This window comes from Antechinus flavipes, chromosome 3 (assembly GCF_016432865.1).
Source record: "Antechinus flavipes isolate AdamAnt ecotype Samford, QLD, Australia chromosome 3, AdamAnt_v2, whole genome shotgun sequence".
NCBI lineage: Eukaryota > Metazoa > Chordata > Mammalia > Dasyuromorphia > Dasyuridae > Antechinus > Antechinus flavipes.
Window position 1 is genome coordinate 70,748,011 of NC_067400.1, and position 26,949 is coordinate 70,774,959.

At 32.1% G+C, this 26,949-nt stretch overlaps 1 protein-coding gene across 7 annotated transcripts in view; it reads left to right on the forward strand.

The window, feature by feature from the left end:
* The window catches only part of IKZF2 (IKAROS family zinc finger 2), a 196,491-nt gene extending 170,133 nt beyond the window's left edge, over positions 1-26,358 (forward strand). For all 7 annotated transcript variants that reach the window (XM_051983620.1, XM_051983618.1, XM_051983619.1 and 4 more), the window contains exons 6-8: positions 5,099-5,236; positions 12,581-12,724; positions 16,959-26,358. In XM_051983620.1, coding sequence (XP_051839580.1) covers positions 5,099-5,236; positions 12,581-12,724; positions 16,959-17,683 — 1,007 coding nt within the window. In that variant the 3' untranslated portion in view covers positions 17,684-26,358. The remainder of the gene's footprint in view (positions 1-5,098; positions 5,237-12,580; positions 12,725-16,958) is intronic.
* Positions 26,359-26,949: the final 591 nt, after the last annotated feature.

A 26,949-nucleotide genomic window follows, 5' to 3' on the forward strand; every position in this document is an offset into this window, starting at 1 on the left:
GTATTTATTACTTAAGTGAATTAAAATAGCAATGTGCATGTGTATAATTTCTTATAGCCTACATTAATTAAGCTTATTTTTCCCACATTAAAGAAATAGGAATTGGAATGTGTTTGCATTATATTAGTCACATGGCAAAATAAGCTTTTCTCCAAAGAAATTAGATAATTTAGAGAAAGAATTGTGTCATTAAGATTTCTCTCTTTATAGTGTACTATCTTAAATTATTAGGAGATAGACTCTAAGTGGAATAGCCTAAGTCATTAGGTGATAGAAGTTAATTATGGAAGCTGGTTTGATCTTTGTAAACAGAGTTAGTAAAATTGTCAGTTTATTTGGAGAAGAAAGAGGACAAGTGGACAGGTACTTAATCCATTCATCTGTAACCCTGCCTAAAGACAGTTGTTGTCTTAACAGTAACATACCAGCGTCTCTTGAGAGAATTCTATTTTTCCTTCCATAGTGGTGCTCTGTTCTTCCTTCCCACCCTTATCAGAATTTTCCAAGTGAAGAGTAGTATGTATAAAATGATACCTTTTTTTCTCTTCTGGCTTTTTTTCTTTTCTCATGTACTCTAGCCAGGTATCTGGTTGAATAATTCAAGCTCTGAGCTAATGGTATATTGTTTGGCACTTCTCTACGTAGTGCAAATGTAGTTGAACCAATAACATTTATATTTAGCTTTGGGATAAGACATTTTTATTTTAAAAGTAGAAATTGTTACTTTGAAAGCTGATTTGTTATAAAAAAAAAACTCTTTCAAACCTTTCCCCCTTCCAACATTTAAAAAAAAAAAAAGACGTAGCTGACATAATGTAAAAAAAGGACTCAATTGAAATTTTGTTAGGTGAAATATCTTGAGCTAGATTAATATTTGTTAGTACTGAACTGTTTCTGGACATATAAAAGATGTGAGAATAGCCAGTGCAATTGATAGAATGCTTAATTGAAGAATAAAAAAAATTTTATACTGAAATTAGGCAATTTTTTTGCTGTATTTGACATACATAATTATCTTGTTTTATAAAGGCTAGTAATAGATTGAGTTTATCATAAGACTTTGTGAAATTAAAATAATAATAACATAAGAACTTTATGATTCATTAAGGTATGCATGTAACATTTTAAGAAAAACCAACAATGCCTTCATAGATAGTATCAGAGTAGGAATAGAAGCCTGGATTCTTTTATCTCCCAACTGAAAACCACTTTAGGTGACAATCTGACTAGACTTGGCTTTTCTCCTCTATAAAAAGTGGAGGTTCATGCTCTCTCTGAGACCCCATAAACATAAGGAGTGTTCTACCTGATTGACTCTGAGGTAATAAAAATAGCAGACAGAATGGTTTAAATCTAATCTCTGGTTCTTATCACATATTATCTTGGAATAAGTCACTTGGTCTCTGTTTTCTTATCTAATTAAATTGAGAAATTATTGTCTTCACATTTTTTGTAGTTTATTTGAATGTTTATAATACTCAGTACAGTCTAATCACAGATATTCTTTGAACAATGTGCTATCACTTTATATAGTGTTCTCTTGATACTACTCATTTCATTCTTCATTATTTTATACAAGGCTTCTCATGTTTTTCTAAAATCAACCTGCCCATAATTTTTTATAGCACAAGAGTAATCCATCGTAGTCATATACCACAACTCATTTAATCATTCTCCAATTAATGGGCATCCCCCAATTTCCACTTCTTTTCTTGCTACCACAAAGAGAACTGCTATAAATATTTTAAAATATGTAAGTTATTTTCCTTTTTCCTTGGATCACCTTGGGAAACTGACATAATAGTAATATTGCTTTATTGTTTTATAACTCTGGACATAATTCCAGATTATTCTCCCAAAATTTGGATAAATTCACCATTTATTATTTTAATCAGTCTGAAAAAGTATTGTTTTAAACAAAAACATACATAAGACTCATAACCTATCATTTGTGCTACAGAGATAAATAAAAAAAATTCTAGGGCATAGAAACTTTTACTACAGACAGTTCTAAGATGTTTAAAAATTAAATAGCATTTTCGTAATATGATATATAACTTTATATGGGTAATATATGTTAATATTATATGTAATATATTAACATAATATATAATATCTATATCATCATAACAGATTATTAGGATAAAAACTTTAGAAATTTTCTTAAATTTTTCTTTTAGCTTTCAAAAACATTTTCCCCCAATTTTATTTCTTTAAATTTTTTTCCTTCTACTTATAAAAAAGGGGAACTTACTTTACAGATTATGACCTGTTCAAGTCTGAATGGAATAATTAATTTATTTATAGGTTAAAACATATACACTGACAAAACCCCAAAATTTGTTGTTTAGAAATTCAAAAGGTAACCAAGAGTCTCTGTTGTACTAATTTTTTCAAGCAGCACTATGTAATTTTACTTTCCCAGGGGAAAAAAAAGACAACCTGTAAACTTCAATAGAGATGTTTAAACACCTCATCTGGGCCTTGAACAGAAGAGAATGATTCTGTTTAAAGAAATATTCTGAAGAACAGTTAGGATTGGTATAATGGGAAAAATTTTATAATGGAAATACTATTATGTGCTTTTTAGGTGATTGAGTAGTAATTTTTTGAAGAATAATAAGGATTATTATACACACAAAAGGCAGGTAAAATGATCACTAGATTCAAGATTAGTATTGTGCATTCCAAAATTTTGCCACTAATAGGAGGGAGAAGGTAACAAACACTTTCATAGTGCTTTCTAGCACTGGGCTAAAGTGCTTTACAAGTATTATGTCATTTAATTCTCATAATAACCCTGCAAGATATACTAGTTTTTATTATCCCCATTTATAGTTGAGAAATATGAGACAAACACCAGGTTAAATGACTTGCCCAGGGTCACACAGCCATTAAATATGTGGGACTGGATTTGAACTTCGGTCTTCCTCTCTCCATTCCCAAAATTCTATGTACTGTGCCACTTAGCTCATAGTTTCTAACCTTATTTTTATGAAGAAGTCTTTTGCTTTCTTCAAGCCTCAGTTTCTTTATAAAATAAAGATAATATACAGTGTTACCAATCCTTTAGGGTTCTTAGGAGGATAATGCCTTATAAATTTTAAGTACTACATAAATGTGAATTAGGAAGTGGTGGAAATTTTTGAACTTTATCTAGCTATGTTGTAGACAGAATACTCTTAGTTCCAGTTGGACTGGATGAGTTGTGGATAGATTGCATGTTGTGGGCACTCTGGAAATAGTTGTTAATTGGCCCAGTGCAAATCTATATCCATTCATAAAGAAATAATCCAAGATGTCTGACTTACTGGTGGTGAAGTATTATTAACAACATCTTTGTTCATAGATATGAGAAGGGTATCAATAAAGATACACATTCTCGTAGAATTTAATTATATTATGCTGCATATTTTGGATGGAAGTATCACTAAACATTATTTGTTGTATATTATTCACAATTTAGGGAGAAATGATAGCTATTTATAGGGTTTTTTTTTTCACCTAGAAAAGTGTGAACTGTATTTTAATCTTTATCAGGAACGGGTAAAGTTTGTGATATCATGACAAAAACAAAGTAGAATACATGTTATTTGGATGTTGAAATTTTTCAACATTTTGAATGCGGGATTATTTTGGTATATGTACAAAGAATTATTTTTCAAATATGAGGGCTTTTTTCACATTTTTTATTATAGCTTTTTATATACAAAACATATGCATGGGTAATTTTTCAACATTGATCCTTACAAAAACTTCTGTTTTAACTTTTCCCCTCCTTCCCTTCACCCCTCCCCTAGAAGGCAGATAGTCCCATACATGTTAAATATGTTAAAGTATGTGTTCAATACAATATATGTATACACCAGTATGAGTCTAAATGGATAATTTGTAGTCCCTTAGTTCTTCCTTATAAATAGTTTACTATTGCTGTTAAGAATGTAATTTTAGCCCAGACTGGAGGTATGTTTCTCTAAGCAAAACTGATTCCTTCTTGGAATCAAACTCATGTTCTTGTTCTGATTGGTGCCAGCCTAAACATCTGAAGTGACTGATCAAGATTCCCTTAAGGCTTTTGTGGTATTTTTGTCAAATTGAATTTCTATCTAAAACCAAGAAGTATAAAAGTTCTCTTTACCTTCCTGAGAAGTTCCTATACTTTGAAATGTATTTAGCCAATGTTTAGGTTGATTTTTTTTAGAGAAGGTAAATTACTTTTAAATGTGTAAACCAAATAGGTGATGATTCTGGCAATTAAATGATGAATCTTCATTATACAAAATGTCCATATTCCTGATTTTATTAGAATAAGGACATAAAGAGAATCTCTTCACTTAGTTCTACTGCAAAGTTGTTCACATTTGACTAAATCTTACTCATTCAGAATAAGGAATAGAGAAGAGACACTATTATTTTCTATCCTCTTTTTTTCCTCATTTTATTTTATTTTTTCATTTTTATTCTGCCTTACATCAGTTTTCTTTAGCAAGGTTTCCTGTTTTTTTGCAAGGAGACAATCTTCTCTATTATTATGTAATTGCCAAAATGAATATTTCCTGTTCTTAGATAGGCTTGGAATCTAACACACATATAAGATACAATTGTAATGAAACATAGAGTGAATCTTTTTAATAGAAAAACAAGGAAAATATCAGTAGAGTTTAAGTATCTCTGGAGTTTCGAGGAAGGAAAGGTCATTTCCTGATGTTCCTGATTTGACTCATATCACAGTAAGAGAGACTAACAAGAACCACTTCTGGAATTATCACTGGGAACAATGTGAAGATATTTTAAAGAAAGTTTTATCTGATTGAACAATCATGACATGGGATTTAGTCAAAATATGAACTTGATTCAGGATTTCCCCTATTACCATAGGTACCGTCAGCTTTATAAACTGTCATCTTTTTTCTTTTTTGTATTTGTGGAGAATGATACTATACGTTTGCTAGTGTGGGAGGAAAGGTCTGAATAGTAAAGGCATTTGTGCTTAAATAATATGTATAAGTGCCTTTCTGGACTACAATAAATCTAAGAACTGGTTTGGTTTTGGAGGAGACTTGTGGTATACTAATGCTTAGCTCTCTTCTTTTTGCAGTGGGTAAACCTCACAAGTGTAACTACTGTGGACGGAGCTACAAACAGCGCAGTTCACTGGAGGAACACAAGGAACGTTGCCACAATTATCTTCAGAATGTCAGTATGGAGGCTTCTGGGCAGGTCATGAGTCACCATGGTGGGTGGAAATGACATTCAGGACTTTTTATTGACTTCTCTACCACGATTTTTGTTATTATGTTTTTCTCATTTAACTTATTTCCCTAAAGATACAAGTAACCTCTAAATCTGTTAAATAATTAACATTATAATTCTTTTAGAATATTATGTTCTTCTGGTAAAATTTCTCCATTATATATTAGAGGTAAATTGAGTCTTTGTATTCTTTACAAATAAGTTACATATGTTTTTGTGATTTTTAAAAGGTAATATAAACAATATGATGGGTGTGCTTTTGACTTTGAGATCTATAATGGTACCTCGGGATTGCAATATGAAACTAAAAAATGATCATACTTTTTTCCTGTTGACTGAGAAACCATGGCCTTTAGAAATATTGCCAAACAAGTCTTAAGTTTTTCAAAAGAATGAATTAGTTTAAGATAAAGTTTATTTATGTGCATTTTTTAAACTATCTCAGTTATCCTGATGACCAAAGATACAACAAATAAATTTCACAACTTAACGAATTTTTGAATTATTGTGTTTTTTTGTGAAAAATGTAAATTATTTAATCAGTTTATTTTATTAGAATCAATACACATTATATCCCAGAACTGGGCACCCACACAAGAAATTAAAGACCAGAACATCTAAAACAAAATGGTGAAGTGAGTTGGTTTTGGGTTTTTTTTTTGCCAATAATGAAGAAAGAATATCTATATAAATTAAAAGAAACTTCACATCTTTAGATATGGAGACTTTTGTCATCTTTTTTTTTACTCCTTGGCTACCAAAAATTGATATCTTTTAATAGAAAAAATCAATATTTTATATTTTAAATTGCTTTATTACATTTTAATCTTTTTTGCCTTTGATTTATTTAGATTGGAATAGAAGACTTTTATTTTTAGTGGCATTTGTGAAGATCAGCTATAAAATCTGGTTGTTTTGGGTCTGTTACTCTCAGGGATATTCTTTTTTCCTCTTTAGGAAAAGTTCTGAAATTTAAGGGGAGGTTTCTTCTCTTTGGTAAAATACCTGATAGGGAACTATGATATAATACTGTATATAGTTACTTACATATGAGATAATGTATGCAAAATGTTTTGCAGACCTTAAAGCACAATATAAATGCTATTATTTGGATTGAGCAACCAATGATAAGCTGTTGGCATAGAGTTATGTTTGCCTATCTTAAAAGACTGAGGATTATTTATATGATCAGAAGAGACACACTGGGCTTCATCCTTCCCTAATAACTAGATCTGTTTGTAGTAGTAAACTAAATATGAGTGTTAGATTAAACTTCTAGGGTAGCCCTTATACAGTGTAATAGTTTTTGAAAGAATTTTTCTTTTGAAAAGAATTAATGCCACCTATCTTACTACCTGTGAGTACTCTGGAGAAAATCTGACATTTTGTTTTTGAAAACCAGATGGTTTTTTGACTACATATAATTTGGTTTCCTTTAGTCCTCTAGAATTTCCTTAGAATCCATTACAAATACCAGTTATCCCTAGAGGAACAGATGTTGGAAGATTCTTGGAATATTTTATTCCTTTCTTTGACCTTAGGAGAATCTGAAGTCAGCTGTTTAAAAACTCTTAAGGATTTATGTTGTTATAACAAGCTTGGGAATACTTAGAAAAACAGTCTCACTCAAAGATTGTTACTTGCATACATATTGACTGTTACAGTCTCATCCCCTAAAAAGTACTACTATATAGATTTTTACTTCCACCCAGTCCACCTCTACTGTATTCTTCTCTCTGCCTAGTTTATTATCCATACTTGCACTTAGGAAATACTAAGTCACTGTTTGTTGAATTTGGATAGTTTTAGGAAATTCAGGGAAGTATAGTGTATAGTATTGGATTTGGAGTAGATGACCTGGGTTTGAACTTTGTTTCAAACTATGAACAAATTATTCAACCTCTTGAAGCCTAGGGAAACCTTAAAATATTATTTAAATTATTATTTTGTTCAGGAGGATACGAGAAATCTTGTGTTATGTGTCATAGTGACATTCTTAAGCAAGAAGTGAAAGACTACAGCTGAGGAAGAGAAAAAGAATGAAAGGGGAGAGGGGAAGCAAGCAAGCATTTCTGGCTACCTGGCACTTCCCCATGTTCCCCCTTCATGAATATTTTTCTATATAAGTAAAGGTATCACTACACGGGATGGAAATAGATTAAGCAGGAGATAAGAAACCAAATTAGGGATTTAACTGTGAAATAAAGCTATTTTTGTTTTGAATTTTTTTTTTTTAATGTGAAGCCAAAGTACTTCAGACATGCATAAGACTCGTCTCAAGTTTATCCACAAGTTCTCCGTGGCAAAACTTTATTAAAGAGGTTTTTATTGATTATATTCTGGCTCTGTGTAATTATGTATAGACTATTTATTGTTTCTTCCACAGAGAATCATAGAATATTAGAGCTGTAAGTTGTAAGTAGAGAGCAAATATCAAGTCGAGCGGTTCTTGGACTTTTCTATGATGGCAGAACACTTGGCCACAACATTATAGAAGGATCATGTACTAAGACACTGGTGGAACCCCAGATCTTTTGAGGTAGTTTAAGTTATCAGAGAAGTAAATCTACAAATACGTATGACCATTGAAATACTTTTAATTTTCTCAAAGTTGCCTGAATGTGATTGATAAAACAATGCTTCGAGCATTCTGTTTATCTCACATTTAACTGTATCTGAATTATGCACTTTATTATTTTATTATTTTTCAGTTTATATATATATATTTTTTTTTCTATCAACCCTTCCTGTCTAGCATTCTTTGGGGCTACTTTTCCCCATCATCAGTTGATGTATACTCAAGGAAAACAAAAACTCTTTTCAGTGTTGCCAAACAGAAGAAAATCATTAAGCTAAATCAGCCCATTGATATAAGTAATTTATAACTGACTCAGCTTTTATTTTGGGTATAATTTGTTTGTTTATCCTACTCTTTACATTGTTCCTGATTATCATTGCATAGTTGTAAATATTTATCAACTCACCCAAAAGCACATTTTTTTTTCTGCTATAGCTCTTGCTACCTCATACTAGAGTAACAACTTTACATTTTTTCCTTTCGGATTTTTCCATTTCATCATTCAATCAAGAATATATTAAGTACCTACTATGTATTAGGTAGTGGGAATGCAAAGAAAAATAAAATAGTTTCTGCTCTCAAAGTTTTACATAGTATATAGAGGAGATAATGTGTACATATTAATATAAATGGTATATATACTAAATAAATACAAAACAAATAAAATATGGTTCAATACAATGTGGTCTGAGAATGCCAAGGATCCTTGGCATGATCGTGAAAAATATGGGTGGTTATGCTGAGCTCTGAAGGAATTTAGGGATTGGGATGAGATTTGAATTATGGTCTAATGAAAAGACAAAGAGAATAGATGAAGTACAAATGTGTGAAATGGAAAAAAAAATATCCAGTTTTTCAGGACCATGGATTTAAAAAGATGGAGTGGTTTTTAATAAGGCTAGTAAGAGAATTTAAGGCCAGGTTATGAAAAACTTTAAAAGTCAAGCAAAGAAGTCTTATTTTTACCTTATAGACCGTAGAGACATTAAGTGTATTAAAAAGGGAAGTTACTGAAGTGCACTAAAGAAATCACTATAGCAGCTCTATGGAAGATGGATTGGAGTGGGGAGAAGCAAGGAGAGCAAATAGGAAGCAATTGTTTTAGTCATTAAGATAGATGAAGAGATTCTAAACTTAGTATCTGTGTGAGTACAAAGAATTGAATACAAAGGATGTTGTTGAGGTAAAATTGGGAATATTTGTCAGCTTTTTAAATCATATGGGATGAAAGAGAATGAGGAGTCAATTAGAATACCATTGTTTTCAGTTGGAGAGGGAAGCATGAGATGACTTCTGTTTTAGACATGTTGAGTTTGTGATGTTATCAGTCCATCTAGTTTGAAATATTCTGTAAATAGTGAAATGTGATTAGGAAGAAACTTGGGTTGTATACATATATGTATAAATATATACATTAGGAAGAAACTTGGGTTGTATACATATATGTATATATTTATACATACATAAATATATACATATATGTATACAACCCAAGTTTCTTCCTAATCACATTTCACCATCTATTATGTATGTATGTATGTATATCTGTGAGTCCTTCTCCCTAGACATAATTAAATCTATTGAAACTGCTGAAATCACCAAAAAAGAATGTAGGGACAGAAAAGAAGAGGATTTAATGTAGAGCTCCAGGATATACTCACAGGTAGGGATGTGATGGATGATCCAGCCAAGGAAAGAACTGAGTCTAGTGTCATCAAACTCATAGAGGAAAAATACCTAGGAGGAAAAGATGGTCAATAATAATAGCAATAAGAATAATAGTTCTATATAAATATCTAATTTAACTGTTATGACAATCCTTTGAGATATATTATCGGTATTTCCAATTTAGAGTTGGGGAAACTCGAGGTCACACAGTAAATGTATGAAATGGCATTTGAACTTAGATTATGTTGATTCCAAGTATATCACCATACTGTAACTACTACTGTTAAACTGCCTTGGTCTTCAAATAAACCAAACTGTCAAATTCTACAGAAAGATTGAGACTAAAGAAGTTTAGTTAAACTAACAAATCTGACAATTAAGAAACTGATCATCTATCTTTCTAGTTAAACATTTCATTTAATATTGAGAGGAGAGAGAGAGAAAGGAAGAGAGAGATAAAAGAGAAACACAGAGAGATGGATGGATAAGATAAATTAATGATTCATGCTTTTCTAATGTGGCATTAAAAAAAACAATTCAGGGTAAATGTTACAATGTTTGAAGTTTGTATTTGAATTGTTTAGAGTAAACTCTGCCTATCATGTAATGAAAGAAAGTCTTGACATAAGCCTTTCTTTTCATGTATTCTCAATGTTCTCATAGTAATAATAGAAAAGAGGGACCATGGCATAACAGATAAATAAAGGGCCAGTCTAAGAGTCAAATCCCACCTCTCATCTGTGTGAGGTATGTGCCCATGTGTAAGTTACTCAGACATATTGACAGTAGCAATAAGTTACAGAGTTGTAAATCTGCATTGCTGGGAAAAGTTTCTACATTGGGAATTCACTACACTGATGTAATCACTGGTCCAAACCAAACCTTCACCCAAAACTAAAATAATATGCAAAAAGTGATTGTTTTGGCATCTTTTCATCTTAGAAGTGAAAATGTGTTTTAAAAAGTAGGCAATAAGAAAATATCTTTATATGAATAGCAGAATTTTTGAGCCATCTTTAGATGTGAATTTGTATTTCATGAAATATGTGTCCCTGAATATCCTGATGAGGCATGTTGAATTATCTGAAAATGAAAAAAATAAACTAAGTTGTAGAATTTATACTGGCCTTTCTTAATGGTGTATATAATTACTTGATCAACAAGATCAGTCATAATAAGTTTTGATATAGTAGAAACAGAATTAACATTAAAATAATTAGTCAGGTTTTGAGTGAAAACTAAGCAATACTGCAGTCTGTGTTCAATTCATGAGTTTCATTGTAGCTAAGCTGAGTTTAGTCTTTGTGGATGATTATAGTGTGTTCAGTCCTATTCCATACTTCTCAGTTTCATTTTGAATATTGGGCTTTTACAGATATAAAAACTCAAGGCAAGATTTGTACAAAGCTGTCCATTTTTACATTATTCATTTCAAAACTAGTTAATTTACTTAACTTGGGACAGGCCTCAAAAATCAATTTTGTTACTTTTGAGAAAAAGAATGAATTTGTGTTGTTTTTCTCTTCTATCTCAGGACTTCATTAGAAACAAAAGTTTATAGTAAAATTGGTTCATAAACTACACTGTATTTAGGAACTAACCTGCCAAGTATTGTTTTGCCTCTAATTTCATCATGAGTTTTCATTTTCCAATTTGCAGATTTCTTTGTCCTTCATGATCTTCTGTAAAGTGCATAGCAGCAACAAATATTTTTAACATCTTATCAGAGTGCATATTGGTTAGTCAGACTTAGATAAAATGAATCTGGGTTCCCTTGAACCTGCCTCACATTTAAAAGCCTTTCCCCAACTCCACTTTTGATTTTGGCAAATTTAGTAATCTGCATTAGCTATTAAATAGGTCACCTGCATTGTGCAGTGAATTTTCTCAACTTTCGTCTCTTGCTCTCTTGCTTTTCCACTTCATTTTTGCTGGTGCCAGCTGGATTCCCTTGCAAGTGAGAAGCCATTGTGTTTCTCAGTGGGAGCATCCTGTACAAATGAAAGCAGTGGAGTAAATAATTTTATAGTGCAGGCTGAATCCTGAGGCACAACGCGCATGGTTTTCCAAATAGGACTGGCACAAGAGCAAGCGGAAAGCCTGGGGTTGGGGGAACTAGATTGTTAAGACTCTTTATTGTGAATATTAGCTGTGAAAAGTTGATCTGAACTGCTCCAGACGTTCATCTGTTCCTTCAGTTAAGGTTCTCTGACAGTGCTGACAGTCAAAAGCAATGCTTTCACTGACACTTTCTTTGCATTATATTGTGCCAACAAACATCTGCATGCTTAAGGTCTGGGTACTAGACCACAGTGGTTGTGGAAGAAGAGCTCCAAGAAGAAATGAAATAAAGAGAAATCAGCAGGGAATTTTGGCTCCAAGAATTAGAGCAGTAGTTCAGTAAACCAATGCTTCATTTCAAAATATATTATTTTAGCCTGTTTAGCTTTTCTTTAATGTAAGCATATTATTATTATTATTATTATTAAGCATAATAACGTAGAACTAGAACTCTTTCATGAAGACTGCTTTCTAGAGATTTTCAAATCACTGGCAGCAGGGCAAAGACCCTGCAGACTTAGACTTTGGAATGGTGAACTTCTCTTTCCATTAGGAAACACCTGAAAGGTAAAATTACACATGTATTGTGATGCTGTTGTGTATCACTACAAAGTTTAATCAGTTGATATTAATTCTTTTTGAAATTAAACTCCCAAACCTTGAAAACACTCTCAAGTCTTAAAGTAGTATTAATATTAATCGATGTTTAAAAAATTTTCAGAGAAATAAGATGAGAAATAAGATGAATGGCTTTACCACCAATAGAGGTAACAATTTATATCATTGATGCAAGAGATATTGCTAAATAAAAATTGCTTTCTGTGTATGTTGAAACATTGGAAACCAAATGTATATGTTAGTGTATACCTTAATGGACAGTGTTGATTTCTTGTTATTTGTTGAGGGTAGGGGGACCCTTTCAGCATTCATATCTTTGTAGCTATTTTTTCACAGTTTTCTTTCTTCTTTTTTTTTATTTACAAAAAGATTTATGTGCTGTAATTTTTTGGTTTTATGTAGTACCTCCTATGGAAGACTGTAAAGAACAAGAGCCTGTGATGGACAACAATATTTCTCTGGTGCCTTTTGAGAGACCTGCTGTCATAGAAAAGCTGACAGGGAATATGGGAAAACGTAAAAGTTCCACCCCACAGAAGTTTGTGGGTAAGCTTATCAAATACTTTTTACAATGGTAACTTTTAGAAATAATAAATTAATCTCAATATTCAAGTAATTTTTCAGTTTTAAGTAGATTCAAATCTATTAAATAAATACCCTTTCAACAAAATGAAGTATATGAGTAGCATGAAGTAATAAAGGTAGGATTAAAATAATAAATCCCTCTCAAATAAAAGGACATTTGAGCAGTGACCTAGGATAAGTAGTATATATAAAAAACATGAAGAAACCATATATTTTCTGAATCTGTACAAGGAAAAGGCCTACTAAATACATGTTCTTTGAAATACTAGTTTTAACTCTCATGCTTTATAAAGATCATATTTTGTAATATTTTCTATTAAATGGAGAACAAATATAGGCTATCAGCTTAAAACCTGTTGAAAAGTGGATCTGAATCTAATGCATTAACATATATCTAAGATATGTCATACTTATATGTCATGCATAGAAACAAATTGTTTTTTAATTAAATGCCTTTTATATACATAAATGATCATCATAAAATCTTTTGACTTAGATATACACTAATGGCAAATTTAATAATGAGACATATCCCCAATTGCTATCACAGTACCGTTTTACTCTTATATTAGTACACAGGAAGGAGAAAAATAGTCTGAATCTATCCTTTTCCTCTGCCCTGGTCAATATTATAATTGTTATTGTTATTGTTGTTTGTCTTTCGTTCTTGAAAAGGACCATGACATGCAAATTAGTTGGATTGAAGTGAGAGAGGGCAGTGCCCCTCCAAAGCCATCTGGTTCCCATGGCCAGGCACAGATCAGGACAAGCAGAGATGGTCTTAGATACAGTGGGAAATTTTGGCCTTTTTAAGCTCAGGTCTTCAACAAGTCTCAGTTTGACTAAGGCTGCTGTCATTCAGGGATGATGGCTAGGATGCATGATGATAGTAGGCCTATTTTGCCTAGAATGAATAATTCTGGTTCAGTCCTTCCTTGTAGCATCCTTGTACAAGGAGCTACATTTTCCTGACTCCCAAGATTCTGGTGGCTTGTGTAAAGACAGGAATGAACAGTAGGAGGGGATGGAAAGATAAGTGGAAGTTCCTAGCAATGGGAGTAAGGATTTGTGGAAGGCTTGTTCTTTTTTTTTTTTTTTTTTAACTTCCATGGAGACTACTTATTCCAGAATTATCAGAGTCTTTCTTCTCCAGTCTCCCCTGTCTTCTAGCTTGTTTTTGGTTTTCTTCCCAACTCACCATATAATAGAATCTAGTGCTAAGTTTCTCCCTTGCTATCTTGACCTTAAAGTAAGAGCTCAGTTTTGCTGAAGTTTTTTTTTTAACTTTAGTAGGAAATAATAATAGTGTAAAAGAGTTCTTAGTCTCCACATACTCTTCCACTCACATATTTCTACTTTTCCCTCAAAGTCAGAGAAAAGGGAAAGAGAAATAAAGGCAGTACTAGGTCACAACAGCATGGACAACTCTGCCTGTTTATTAGCAATTATTTAACTTTCTTTTCTTATTTTTGAATTTGTTGATTACCACTCTTCATGACCACATTTCAGTATTTTCAGAGTCTTAGAGAAAACATAGTACCAATCAAATGTGATCACTTGCCTAAAAAAACATTAAAAGAAATAGGTTCTTTATTTGTTGCAGTATATTCCACAAATAATTATCATTTCATAATTGTATTTAATGAACTTCTTAAAAACTTTTTTACTTTCTTATATTAGTTTCTACCTCCAATGCTATTTCTTAGCCATAATAAATGTTTTTTCTTTGTCCTCTAGCTTCTTAACTTCATAACTATAGATATATATGTAAAATTACTAAGTCTTATGAATCTATTCTTGGATTCTTTGAAGCCTATGGCACTGAAGTAGCATTTGTCAGAAGTCATGCTGTAATTTAATATTTTTTTCTTTAATTTTATTTACTTTTAATCCCCACTATAAGATTCTTTCCCTAGGAATAATAAAAAGGATTAATTTATATCAGTGTTTTTGGGAAGAATTCTTTTGTAATTCTTTCATTATGCAGCTTTCTGGACTAAAATTCCAGCAAGTATGGCATCTTTCCAAAATAGTATACTGACATTTAGAAGATCAGACATATAATAAAAAGTGCAAATATGTGTGTATTAAATATCCAGTATCTCTGCTCTTTGTAGTCACCAAACCTCTGAGGATCCTGAATTATAGACCACAATCTGTTTAATTACTGATTTTTTAAAAGATGTAATAAATTATCCAGAAGTAATGATCACTGAAAGAGAGAAATTATTCTTTAAATCAAGCATAGATTTTCTTTTTCATTTTATAAAGCATTTCTGGTTCATATATACAATTATATAGACATATATACTTATACATACCTATATACTTATGTCTGTATACTTACATATACTTACATAGATGTATATGTAAAGTCATTTGCATATCTATGCATATTGATATATAAACTATATTTTTCAAATATGAAAAACATTTACAGTACATTTGTAATATATACACTATCACATTTATGGTTCTGAATAACTACGGCAAAGTATAGGAAATAATAATGCTTTTAAATAATTGAGTTTCAAGTATATTTTTTTCAGTTACAAATTAAATAGTAAGATAGCTATACACTTTTCTTCTCATTTAATGGAAGATTTCATTTTTTAATTTTTGTTAATGATATTATTCAATTTTTATAAGGAGGCCCTGATTTAAATACAATCCTCTCATAAGAATAGCTACCCTAATATAGTCTTGCTGGGAGTAGGACTAAGGAGTCCTCCTTCCACACTGATTTTGATACCATTTCCAGAGAGGCTAAGGATGGATCTTGGGAAGTTTTAAGAGTGAGGGCAAAAAAGCAGCTGCCAGAGTGCTTACATTAGCTACATCTTCTCTTACATACCATGGAAAAAGCAATAGTCAAGTTCCCTGTACTGATGTTCCCTATATATACTTTGACTATATTGCTAAGTTAGTTGACAGAAAGAAAGCAGCAAAACCAGGTAGCCTGGCTGGAGAGCCTACTTACCTAGGTGATTTTCCCTATTTCTCCAGTTAGTGTGATACCTACTTTTGTTCTCTCTAGGTATTGAGCTGTCCCTCCTATCATTTATGTGTATCCATTTCTTCATTAATTCAATACATATTTGTTAGGCTCTTATAATTTATGAAACATCATAAGCTCATTTTATGGGATAGGAAACTGAGGCAAACAGAATTAAGTGACTTTCCCAGGGTCACACAGCTAGTAAGTTTCTCAAAACCAGTACTCTATCCACTGCTCCATCTAGCTGTGTCCTGCAATATATATAGCACTATAAGCTGGGTGGTTAAGTTTTAGGCACAGAACACATCAAAGGGTGAGAAAGTAATGAAATTATAACCAGTGATATGTCCTTAAAATGACATTATGAGACCATATTGTCTTAACGTGTGCGCTGATGAAAATCCTAGAAAGACTAACTAACAGGATCCTGTGATTATTGAGAGAATAGGAAAGAACTTTAAAGTATTATTACATAATGTAAAAATTATTAAATTTACTAAGTAAAACTTTATTAAAATATTATTAAATAAATAGACATCAAATAAAATATTACTGAAAACAGAACTGTGACTGATATACTACAGTCATTACTCCTACTCTGGAAAGGTCCAAAAAGACTATGGATCTACAAGCATCTGCTCATTTGTGACTGGTTTAATCTCGTTCTGGGTTCTGCACAAGGAAGACTTTATTGTGATGGTGGTAATTGTTTTCCCTCATTAATCGCTTCTTTCTTCCTTGTAATTCATGAAAATTAATTATATTTAATTACTTTACTGAGATCTTTTTTTCTTTGTACAAATCTGTTTGAATATTTCCTCATAATGTATATTGATTCTGTATTTCATTAATGACAACCTGGTTTTTAAAAAGTATTAAATAACATATTTTGAAAACTGAAAATGATGGCATAATACTAGGACTTTTGTTCTTTCTCTTGTTGCTATCAGCATTCATGCAAAATGCATCTTTAAAGGGGGTATTACTTTAAACACAAATGATTATTGAAATCTTATGACTTAATTATACTTTTGGGTTAATCCAATATAGAATAGAAGTTGTTCATTTCATCAGAGTTAATTGAAGAATGGAAGATAAAATATTCTATGAAATTGGAGAGTCACGTTGAATTTGCCTCCTTTCAGTAATCTAAAACAATTTTTTTTACAATTTGTTGTTGTTGTTGTTGTTGTTTAGGAGAGAAGCTCATGAGATTTGGCTACCCAGATATTCACTTTGATATGAACTTAACATATGAGAAAGAGGCTGAGCTGATGCAGTCTCACATGATGGACCAAGCCATCAACAACGCAATCACCTACCTTGGAGCTGAAGCACTTCACCCTCTGATGCAGCACACACCAAACACAATTGCAGAGGTTGCCCCAGTCATCAGCTCAGCTTATACTCAGGTCTATCATCCTAACAGGATAGAAAGGCCCGTTAGCAGAGAAACCTCAGATAGTCACGAGAACAACATGGATGGCCCCATTTCTCTAATCAGACCAAAGAGTCGACCCCAGGAAAGAGAGGCCTCTCCCAGCCATAGCTGCCTGGATTCTACTGACTCAGAAAGCAGCCATGATGATCGCCAGTCCTATCAAGGAAACCCTGCCTTAAATCCCAAGAGGAAGCAAAGCCCAACTTACATGAAGGAGGATGTTAAGGCTTTGGATGCCACAAAGGCTTCTAAGGGCTCTCTGAAGGATATCTACAAGGTCTTCAATGGAGAAGGAGAACAAATTAGAGCCTTCAAGTGTGAGCACTGCAGAGTCCTATTCCTAGACCATGTCATGTACACAATTCATATGGGTTGTCATGGCTACCGGGACCCGTTAGAATGCAACATCTGTGGCTACCGAAGCCAGGACCGTTATGAGTTCTCATCACACATTGTCCGAGGGGAGCACACATTCCACTAGGCCTTTTTTCTTTCCAAAGGGGACCCTTATGAAGTAAAGAACTGCACATGAAGAAATACTGCACTTACAATCCCACTTCCTCAGACATTAACTTAACCTTTATAAAAGAAAAAAGAAAAAATATTACAGTCAATAATTCTTATTTAATGGACCCAGTCTCATTTGCTCTACCTATCAGGAAGGAAAAGAGGGAGGGAAGGGATGGAGCTAATATCTATTTTTTTTGTCACTTGGCTTATTTTGTGGGAATTGAAGGGCAGTTCACTTTTGTAGTGGTTGACTGTAAGTTATATCTTGCTTTGAAAAAATCACTCAGCTTACATTAGGTTCAACTAAAAGAGGCTGATTTGCCATTCATTTTTAGGATGGTGATCTTGGACAGGAAAGTGGAGAGTTTTCATAGTAAGACTTTATCATAACAAAAATTTAAAAAAAATAAAGAGTACAAGAAATTTTTACTCTCTAAAGAAGAAAGGTTTTCAAAATATAAATTGTTTTTCTGTAAAGATCTTGGATCATAAATCAAACACAATGTTCTTTTCAATGATATTTGCTAGGATGAGCTATGGTCATGGGTTCTATGTTTACTTCACTTTCTGGAATTTCTAATACAATCTAAAGAACATTGTACCACTTAGCAGTTTCATATTACAAGTGGTTAGGACCACCTACAATACTTTTGAAGTCCTGCTATCTTATTTTTCTAAACTAAAAGAAGCACCTTTTTAGACTTGCTGTTTTTCCATAGTTTTGGGGACTGGTATTTTGTAGACACCCTGACAGCCTTACTTTTAACATGTTTTACGATTAACATTTTTATCTGGTTTTCAGAGTAATACAGCTTAGGAATGGCTACGGGGCAGTAGTTTTCTAGAGAGGTTCTTCTGCTCTTTGGAAAAAAATAATATTTTTTTAAGTTATAAACTATGTCCAGGTAGTAGAATATGCTTTTTTTTTTAAGGTATGCATTCAATTGTGATTTTATCAGCAACAGTGTTAAACCAGTCAGCAGCATACACTATTATAGCTGACAGTCGGGAGAACACTAGAAACCTCTTTTTTCATAGTGTATTAGTTTATTAAATTTGCAACTACCCAGTATTCTGCTCTATAGTCAAGTCTTTTAAGTCTTGCCTACTGAATAGATATATTTCTTGCCTTCTGAATAGATATATAGAATAGAACATTTCTATTCTATAAAACTCCAAGGGGCAATGCTAAGTTTGACCTGAATGTGGTTATTAAAAAGATGCAATCAAAAACAAACATAACCCCTCCAACAACATATGCATAGTGCTGATACCAACTAGGGCTATTTATTCTATTTTTTCCAGAGTTGATATATAATACATTTAAGTTGAGGAAATTGAAAACTGCTCTACAATATTTTGGTTGGGCTGCAGATTAAAAACAAAATAAAAAATACTAACAAAGTCTACTTTCACCCTTTCTTTGACCCAGGATAGGAACAGAATTATTAAATGATTTCTAGGCCAAAATCATTTACTTCCTGTTGGAATACACGGGAGCCACCTGACAGTGGCTATTGGAGATCCAACCCAGAATGAATCTCGTCTTGTGAGAGGATTATACAAGGAGATAGAGAGGCAGTTGCTGTTCACTGACCTCTGTAACTGAGAGGCCATTGCTTTGTCTGACCTTAGTGCAGGAGGTAGGAGAGCCACCATGAGGTTGGTCAAAGATAGAATATCTGTTGCTGATTTTGTCCTCAGTTTAAATACCCTATTACAATTACATCAACTAGAACCATTACACCACCATGCTAAGTACTAAGTATATGTAAACTAGATAACCATTGTCTCATCAATTCCTCTGAGTTAACACCTTGTTTCAAGTATACTTCTTTCAAGTATACTTCTCCAGAGTTCTGTCTCTCTACAATGTCCTGTTTCCTAATAGCTTTCAACAATTATTTCCTCTATTACTTTGACTCTGTGACATATGACCTATAAGCCTTTAATACCCTTCTTTCTTCTTTTCTATCTGTGCTTACTACACATTGATATTTTGCATAGATAGATAGATGTTCTTTGAATTTATGAGGGTGCTAATTTTATTCAACACAGTCCAACAGCATTAGAAGGGAACAGCTGAGTGGTATAGTGATTAAAATTTTTGTTTTAATTTTTAAATTTAATTTGCCAAGGGCAAAAAGAACATATAATCTATGTTTAGGAAGGATGGGATAGATGGTGGTCAGATTATACCTGATAGCCATTTTTGATATGAAATATCATTAAATAGTAGTTGAAAAGTACTGTAGAAATTCCTTGGATACAATGCATTTTTTAATAGTATAATGTAAGAATGATGATGAAAAGAAAAGCCTAAACATGAATAGGGCTCAGACATTAAAAAGCTGCTCTGTATTACTCAACTTGGTTTTCTATCTTCTAGTTCTTATCCAGATAACTCCTAAATGCTCATACAAATGGAGTTAACACAGAACTAGGGAGAATTGGTTAACTCACTTCTTCCTTCTCATCTTTTTTGTCTCCGAGATCTTGACAAAATTAATAAATTGGTAATGACCACTTTTTAAATCCAAAAGCATCCATCAAAACATAATTGAAAAATATACTAGAATGTCAACTTTAGCATTTCTTCTGTGCTTTATGGTAGTGAACATCAATTTTATTTTACTATAAGATCTTGAAAAATGAGCCACAAAAGAAAAAAATATTTAGCAATTATTACTTGTCCTTTCAATTCTTCCTGATACTGTTTTTCACATTTCTGGAGAAGACCAATTTCTCCAGTGGCCAATAGTCAACAGTATTGTAGTAAGTTGGAAGAGGGGTGCATGTGGTAATCGTTTTCATTTAAAGAAGCACTTTGGGCAGCAACCACTATGTTAAAAACAAGTTATTTGGACATTTTTGCTGACATTGCTTGTGAATTTTCCAGCTTTTTTCTTTAGTTCATTTGGTCATCTACAAACTTTTTTTGTGTGTATAAACAGACCCCAAAGAATTATATATAGGTCCCCCAAATCACTCAGGCTTTACTACTCCTTCTAGTCTGTATTCTTGAGAATATGGCTGCTGCAGGCATATTGTCTCCTTACCCCAAAAGGATGAGGATATAGATAATGAAGGTGTTATTGGCTTAGGTACGGACAGTGGCAAATAGATTCAGGAGCATTGCAAATTTTGTAGGTAGAAAATATTTTGGGAGAATAATACTATGGGATAAGGCTCTGAATGGCTCTATTTAATTATGGCATTTTCTATAAAGAGGTAAAATGACTAAATGTAGTTGTGACAATTAGATACCAAATAATCATGTAGGAAATTTTTTTATAGGCATTGTTTACATATACTTTATTTCAGTGAAACTATATGTCATAGAAAGTACTGAAGAGAGAATTATGGGCAATCTTCTGTACTTCCTTTTTTGACAGAAATTCAGACATTTCTAAAAATTGATCTATATTCATTTAATTCCAGTTCTTGTTTAAGAGGGGAAATAATGTGCCAGAGCCAGGACAAAGCAAGGGTGGTTGTGCCTGAGGCAAGGTTTGAAAATGGCACCCCTTGTGTATTACTTTCTAATCAAGGCTGTGTCTTTATTGTACCACATGGGACTTGTCTTAAGGAAACAAATACATGCCACATATAGTACAGTTTCCTGGCATTAAAAATGGGCGTTTATGAAAAGTAATATTAAAAACCTTGGTCACCAACTCGATCACTTCTACAAGTTGCACCATAGGCAGCTACCTACTTTATGCCCCACCTAGCCTTTGCTGTGTGCTTCCTATATGTCGACTGGTGATAATTTCCTCTAAAAAGAAAATTATATTTGGCTGTCACCAAGTGAAAGTCATCAGCAGGCTAATTAAAAGAGATTTTTGTATTGTTTAAAAAATTAATTGTTGAGAGTTTTCTTGAAGGAGAAAATGGGATTTATTCTGAGCAGAATTTATACCCAGCTGCAAAGTAGGGAGTGCCCCTCCTACATAAGAGCAGTTGGTGAGCGTGAGTCAGAGTCACTGGATTTTTTTTTAGATATGGATGAGGGACATAGACTTTGATAAGAAATTTTTAAAAAACTTTTTGATATGCAAATATAGTTGTCACTGGGAAATATACATGGGAAAAAAACACCACCATTGTGACTGATTCCTGAGATGTTTAATTATTTTCTTTCTCTCTTTAATTTGCTAGAGTGTAACAAAAATTATTGGAGGAGCTCTCAGCACACAAAACTTTCATGAGCTTTTTAGGATGAGTAGTGATTATTTATCTATTCAGTCACTGTCTTGTAGAAAGATTTTCTGCAAGACCAGCTTATTACTCAAATTCAAATCTTTAAAATTTGATCTCCTGAGGAGAGCCCATCAAAATAGAAAGAAATAAGGATCCTTATTTCTCTGCTGATATATGGAAAAGGGAGCAATTCATTCATAAATTTTATTGACTTTTACCTCATATATTAGTATCTGAGCTAATTATTTCAGAAACTCATTCAATATCTATTGCTATTTCCAAGTGAAAAATAGAATTTATATCAGAGAAAAGGTAATACTTGTGAAATCATTTTTTTGGTGTGATTTAATTAATATCACCTCTAAATCACTATCTAGGGTGTTTGGGGAAAAAATGAAAAAACAAACAAGCAAAAAGTCTAGCAGCTATTACACCAAAACATAATTACCATAAGAAAGATTTAACATATTTCCAAAGTACACATTCTTTACTCTGGATAAAAGAATGAATAGCACTTGTGAAATTGATAATTCAGTCCTACAAGTTACATGGCTCTGCTCTGAATGCTCAACTTTTATATGATTTTCTTGAGAACTGTTTCAAATGAGGCTGATCCTAAAATAGAAATTTCCCCAACACCCCCCAAAAAATTTGAGTTAAAAATTATGTTGGGTTTTTTGTGTATTTTTTCCTAATAGTTTGAATAGTTTGAATTGTGCATTTTTGTTTTTTAAACCCTGGATTTCTACAAATTAATTGAAATCTATAGTAACTAGAATCTTAAGATACTGAAATTTAATGTATTAAATATTTCCAAATTTTAATTATATTTGTGCCTTTCAAAATACATTTAAAAAGTCAGTTATCCAATTATCGGTCTAAACAGCTTTAATATATATATATATATGTGTGTATATATATATTTTAAAAATCACTTAAAAATTGAGTACCATATATTTCAGCCTTGACAAATAGGACAAAACTACTATGGTAACATATGCTTGCAAATGCAGAAATTTATTACTCAACTGTCTAAAGAAAATAACTTTTAAAACATTTTTAAATATCTCAAATGAAATTTGATGGTATTTCAGAATGACCACTACCTACTAGATTGTGCAGATGAGATTTGAGGTGGAGAAAAAACTTAGCTGTGAAATATTATGCTGTGTGATTTTTTTTTAGGAAGAATGAGTTCTGTATCATAATAAGGTTTTATTAGTTTAATTCTTTGTTGAAACAAAATGCAGTATTGTATTGGTACTCTCAGAAATGGACTAGTATTCTAGTCATGAGTCCTCAGTCTTCTAACTGATCTTCAATAGAATAGTCTTGAAAAGTCAGGTAATTCACTGTCCTTGAACAAAACTGAATAGAGCGAGCAGTCAGATCACATTGTTATTACCCCCAAATACAAGGTCAGTGGGAGATATACGGTTGTTATATAGTTATCTGCTGTAGGTTTGTTTGTGTATGACAGCTTTTTTAAAATGAGCTGCTGGTTATAAGAAGCTAACAAAATATGACCAAGAAGCTGTGATATGCTAGTGTTCATCTGCATCATAGTATATTGTTAGGCCAAAATAAAATGACCTTATAAATTTTTATTATGCTTTCAGAAATTTAAAATTGACATTTCCATATGGTATTTTAAAAAAAATTCTTTCTGCCCATTTAATCTTCTCTTGCAGTACTGTAAGTTTGTGGTAATCACATGCACTTTCTGCCTGGGAACATATTCACAATTCTATTTATGGGCACTTTTCCCATACAACACTGTAAATGTGTGTTCTCTGTATAAATTTGTGAATTAATCTTTATCCCATACAAAGAGTGGTACAAGGATAACTAGTTTTCTATGGTTTTCTTTTTATTGTGAATAAAATATAAAGTGGAGAGGCCCTCTGCTAAGCACCACAAAGTACAGATATGACTTCATGTAAGTACAAATAAGCCAGCTTGCAGTGAATTGGGCCCTTCGGATTACCTCAAGTGACACACAGTAAGAAAAGCTTCTTGAACAGGGGGTAGAGGTCACTGAATCCCCTACTATGCACTTAACAGGATTTGACATTACTTACTGGAAATGGATGTTTGTTTTTTGTTGTTTGGTTGTTGTTGTTTTTTTCTGAATATACTGTAACAAGGGAAGGAGTTGGGTTTTGTTGTTTTTTGTTTTGTAGTAGCTAAAATTCTGAAACTGTGATCAACAATTTAAATGACTGTCAAGCACTCTCGAATCTTGAATATATTCACTTCCTGTTCCATGTAGCAAAGTTCTCTTTATTGTTTATGTTAAATTATGTAAAATCTCACCCTATTTCTGTCTCTTTACCTCAGTTTGAAGACTAGGCTACCTATTTTTTCAATTATTTCCATCTCTGTGGTTCCCCCCCCCCTTTTTGTTCATTGGCTGTATAGTCTGTTTACATATTTTTGTACTCAAGTGTAGTTTTATATTAAAAAGAAAAAAAAGAAAAATAGTAAATTTAATGAAAAATATTAAGGTACGTAGTCTTTGTAACACTTTCATCTTCACAAATAGGGTACCTGAAAATATAACTCCATAAATTGTAATTTGACCTATGTTATGCTTGCCTTTTTTGTTGGTTTTTACTTGCTGGTTGTCTTTTCCCCTCCTCCTTACCCCAAATATAAATTGTTTTATGAGACACTGGAAAATTTTCATGCAAATGTTTAGAAAGATTTAAAAATTGTAAAGTAAAAAGTCTTTAACTTTTTCTGTGGGAAGAAAATGCTTTTAAAAAATATTGTTATTGGTATTGCAGGTTGGGGATTTCCCTAGATCTTTTGCTTTTCATAGTTGGACCTTTCCAAACATGCTGTTTGAAAATTCACAATGATTGCTTATGCTAGTCAGTTCACAATATCCTTTCATTTTATTTCTGTTCAAGTGCAATACTTTCCAAGAAGTCTTAAAAAAAAAAAAGAGTCTACTTTTACCCCATTTTTGACCTACACATTCCTTAGTAACTAAGTCACAGTTTCTTAAACTTCAAGTTTAAAAACCTTCAAGTCACAATATTTTAAAGAACCATAAATAATATATAAAAGCAAAGAATTAAAAGAAAGCATTCAATAGTGAAAAGGTTATAGAAATTAAGTGTGGAAGATGCAGTCCTAATTTCAAAATATATTTATTCAGACTGAATTTTCCATTTAAATATGTGGGATATTAGATGAACAAATGGGCCTGAAAGTTGACATTTTAAAATTTAAAACTTACTCTCCTACTTTGACTCTTGTCCAATGTTACAAATTAAGAAATGCTTTTTTTTTCTTTTTAAAATAACTTTTTTAAATGTAAAGAAAAGCACTTAACACATTTAAAATATATATATATATATATATATACATATCGTCTCTCTGAGAGTACAGAAAAATTTACTTGGAGCAATCTCATTCTCATAAATTTAAGTGAGGATTATTTTACATATCATACATATTTATATGTAGTGTGCTGGGTTGATTTTTTTTTTTTTTTTTTTTGGTGTGTGTGTGTTTTTTACACCTGTTTCCCTGTAGAAAACTGCTCTTATGTAAATACATGATTAGTTAAAATATAAATTCTGTGGCATTTCTTTTAAAAGCAGTTTGCTACATTTGTACAGTAGCCATGTGTCTTGGCCATTTTAGATTTATATTTTCTTTTAACAATACCAAAGGTAATTAGACTATGTTACAGACTAATTGCTTGACAAATTTCTAGGATTTTTGAGTTTTAGAAGCAAAAAAAAAATAGTTCAAACCAGTAAACCTCATTTTTTCAAACTAATTTGGAAAAAAGAAAGCCTATTGTTTATATATATTATATATCTCTATGTCTATGTATGTATGTACCATAGATGTAGACATATATGTATAGATATGGATATATACATGTATATCCATATCTCAGACCTTGTCTGCCAAGCTTCTTCAGTTTGGGTGTCATTTTAAAAAGGCTTAAATATTTACCTCCAAAGATGAGGTTTATTATGTAAGTTCAGATATAGCCTTTGCAGCCATGTCACAAGTCACCCTGTTCTTTATCCAGTTTGAAGACCTCTGCTAAATGGTTTTATCACTGCAGACTGAAATGTGGGATTTGTATTTTTCTTTACTTTGCTACACATGCATACATGGTTTCTACATGTATGTGTGTACTGTATATGTGTATGAGTGTTGTACATGCATGTGTGAGTGTCTGTATGTGTGTAAAACTAAAGAATCTGCAGAAACTTTGTAATACTTTGTGAAAAGGATTATATTATAAAGGTTTGTACTGTCTGAGTGCACAGCTACTGGAATAAATTTAGGGAATCTCAGGAACAAGCTTATAATTTGTCCAAGATTTATTTCTTTTCAGAAGTGTAAGTGCAGTTTTTAATTCTGTATATTATTTAATATTTTACCAATAAAAATAAACTTCTGACATAAAAAGGCCTTTTTATAAAAAAACAAAAAACCCTCTGGTGAAAATGATAGTCACACCTCCTTCCTTACAAAAAAGTTTGAATTATTTGATGGTGATAGGCATGTTTAGAATGAATCAAATAGAATGCTGTCACTAACTGAGTATTAATTGAATATACATTTGTTTTCCATGATGGATGGTTAGAAGCATCTGCAAATATTAACAGTTCACAACATTTTATCCACTTTTATTACATAGCCCAGAAATCCCCTATAACTCAATGTTTGATGTTGTATAGCAATTTAAGGTTTACAAAGCAATTTTCTGTGCCTAAAGGAAGTGAAATGACCCAATGGACCTGGAGTCAGAATGTCCTGAATTCAAATATGTTCTCAGACATTTAGCAACTATATTAATTACCTTGGACATATGTGGTATATATAGTTGTGTATTTATATGTGTGTGTATACAAATTTATACACACACATATATAAACACCTTATACACAGAAAGACAAGAAAAAAACTAGCCCAAGGTTTCATTAATTCCATTAGCCAATTACTTCATTAATTATTATGTCAATGTTTGAGATAATAACTTCTTTAATAGGAAAAAAG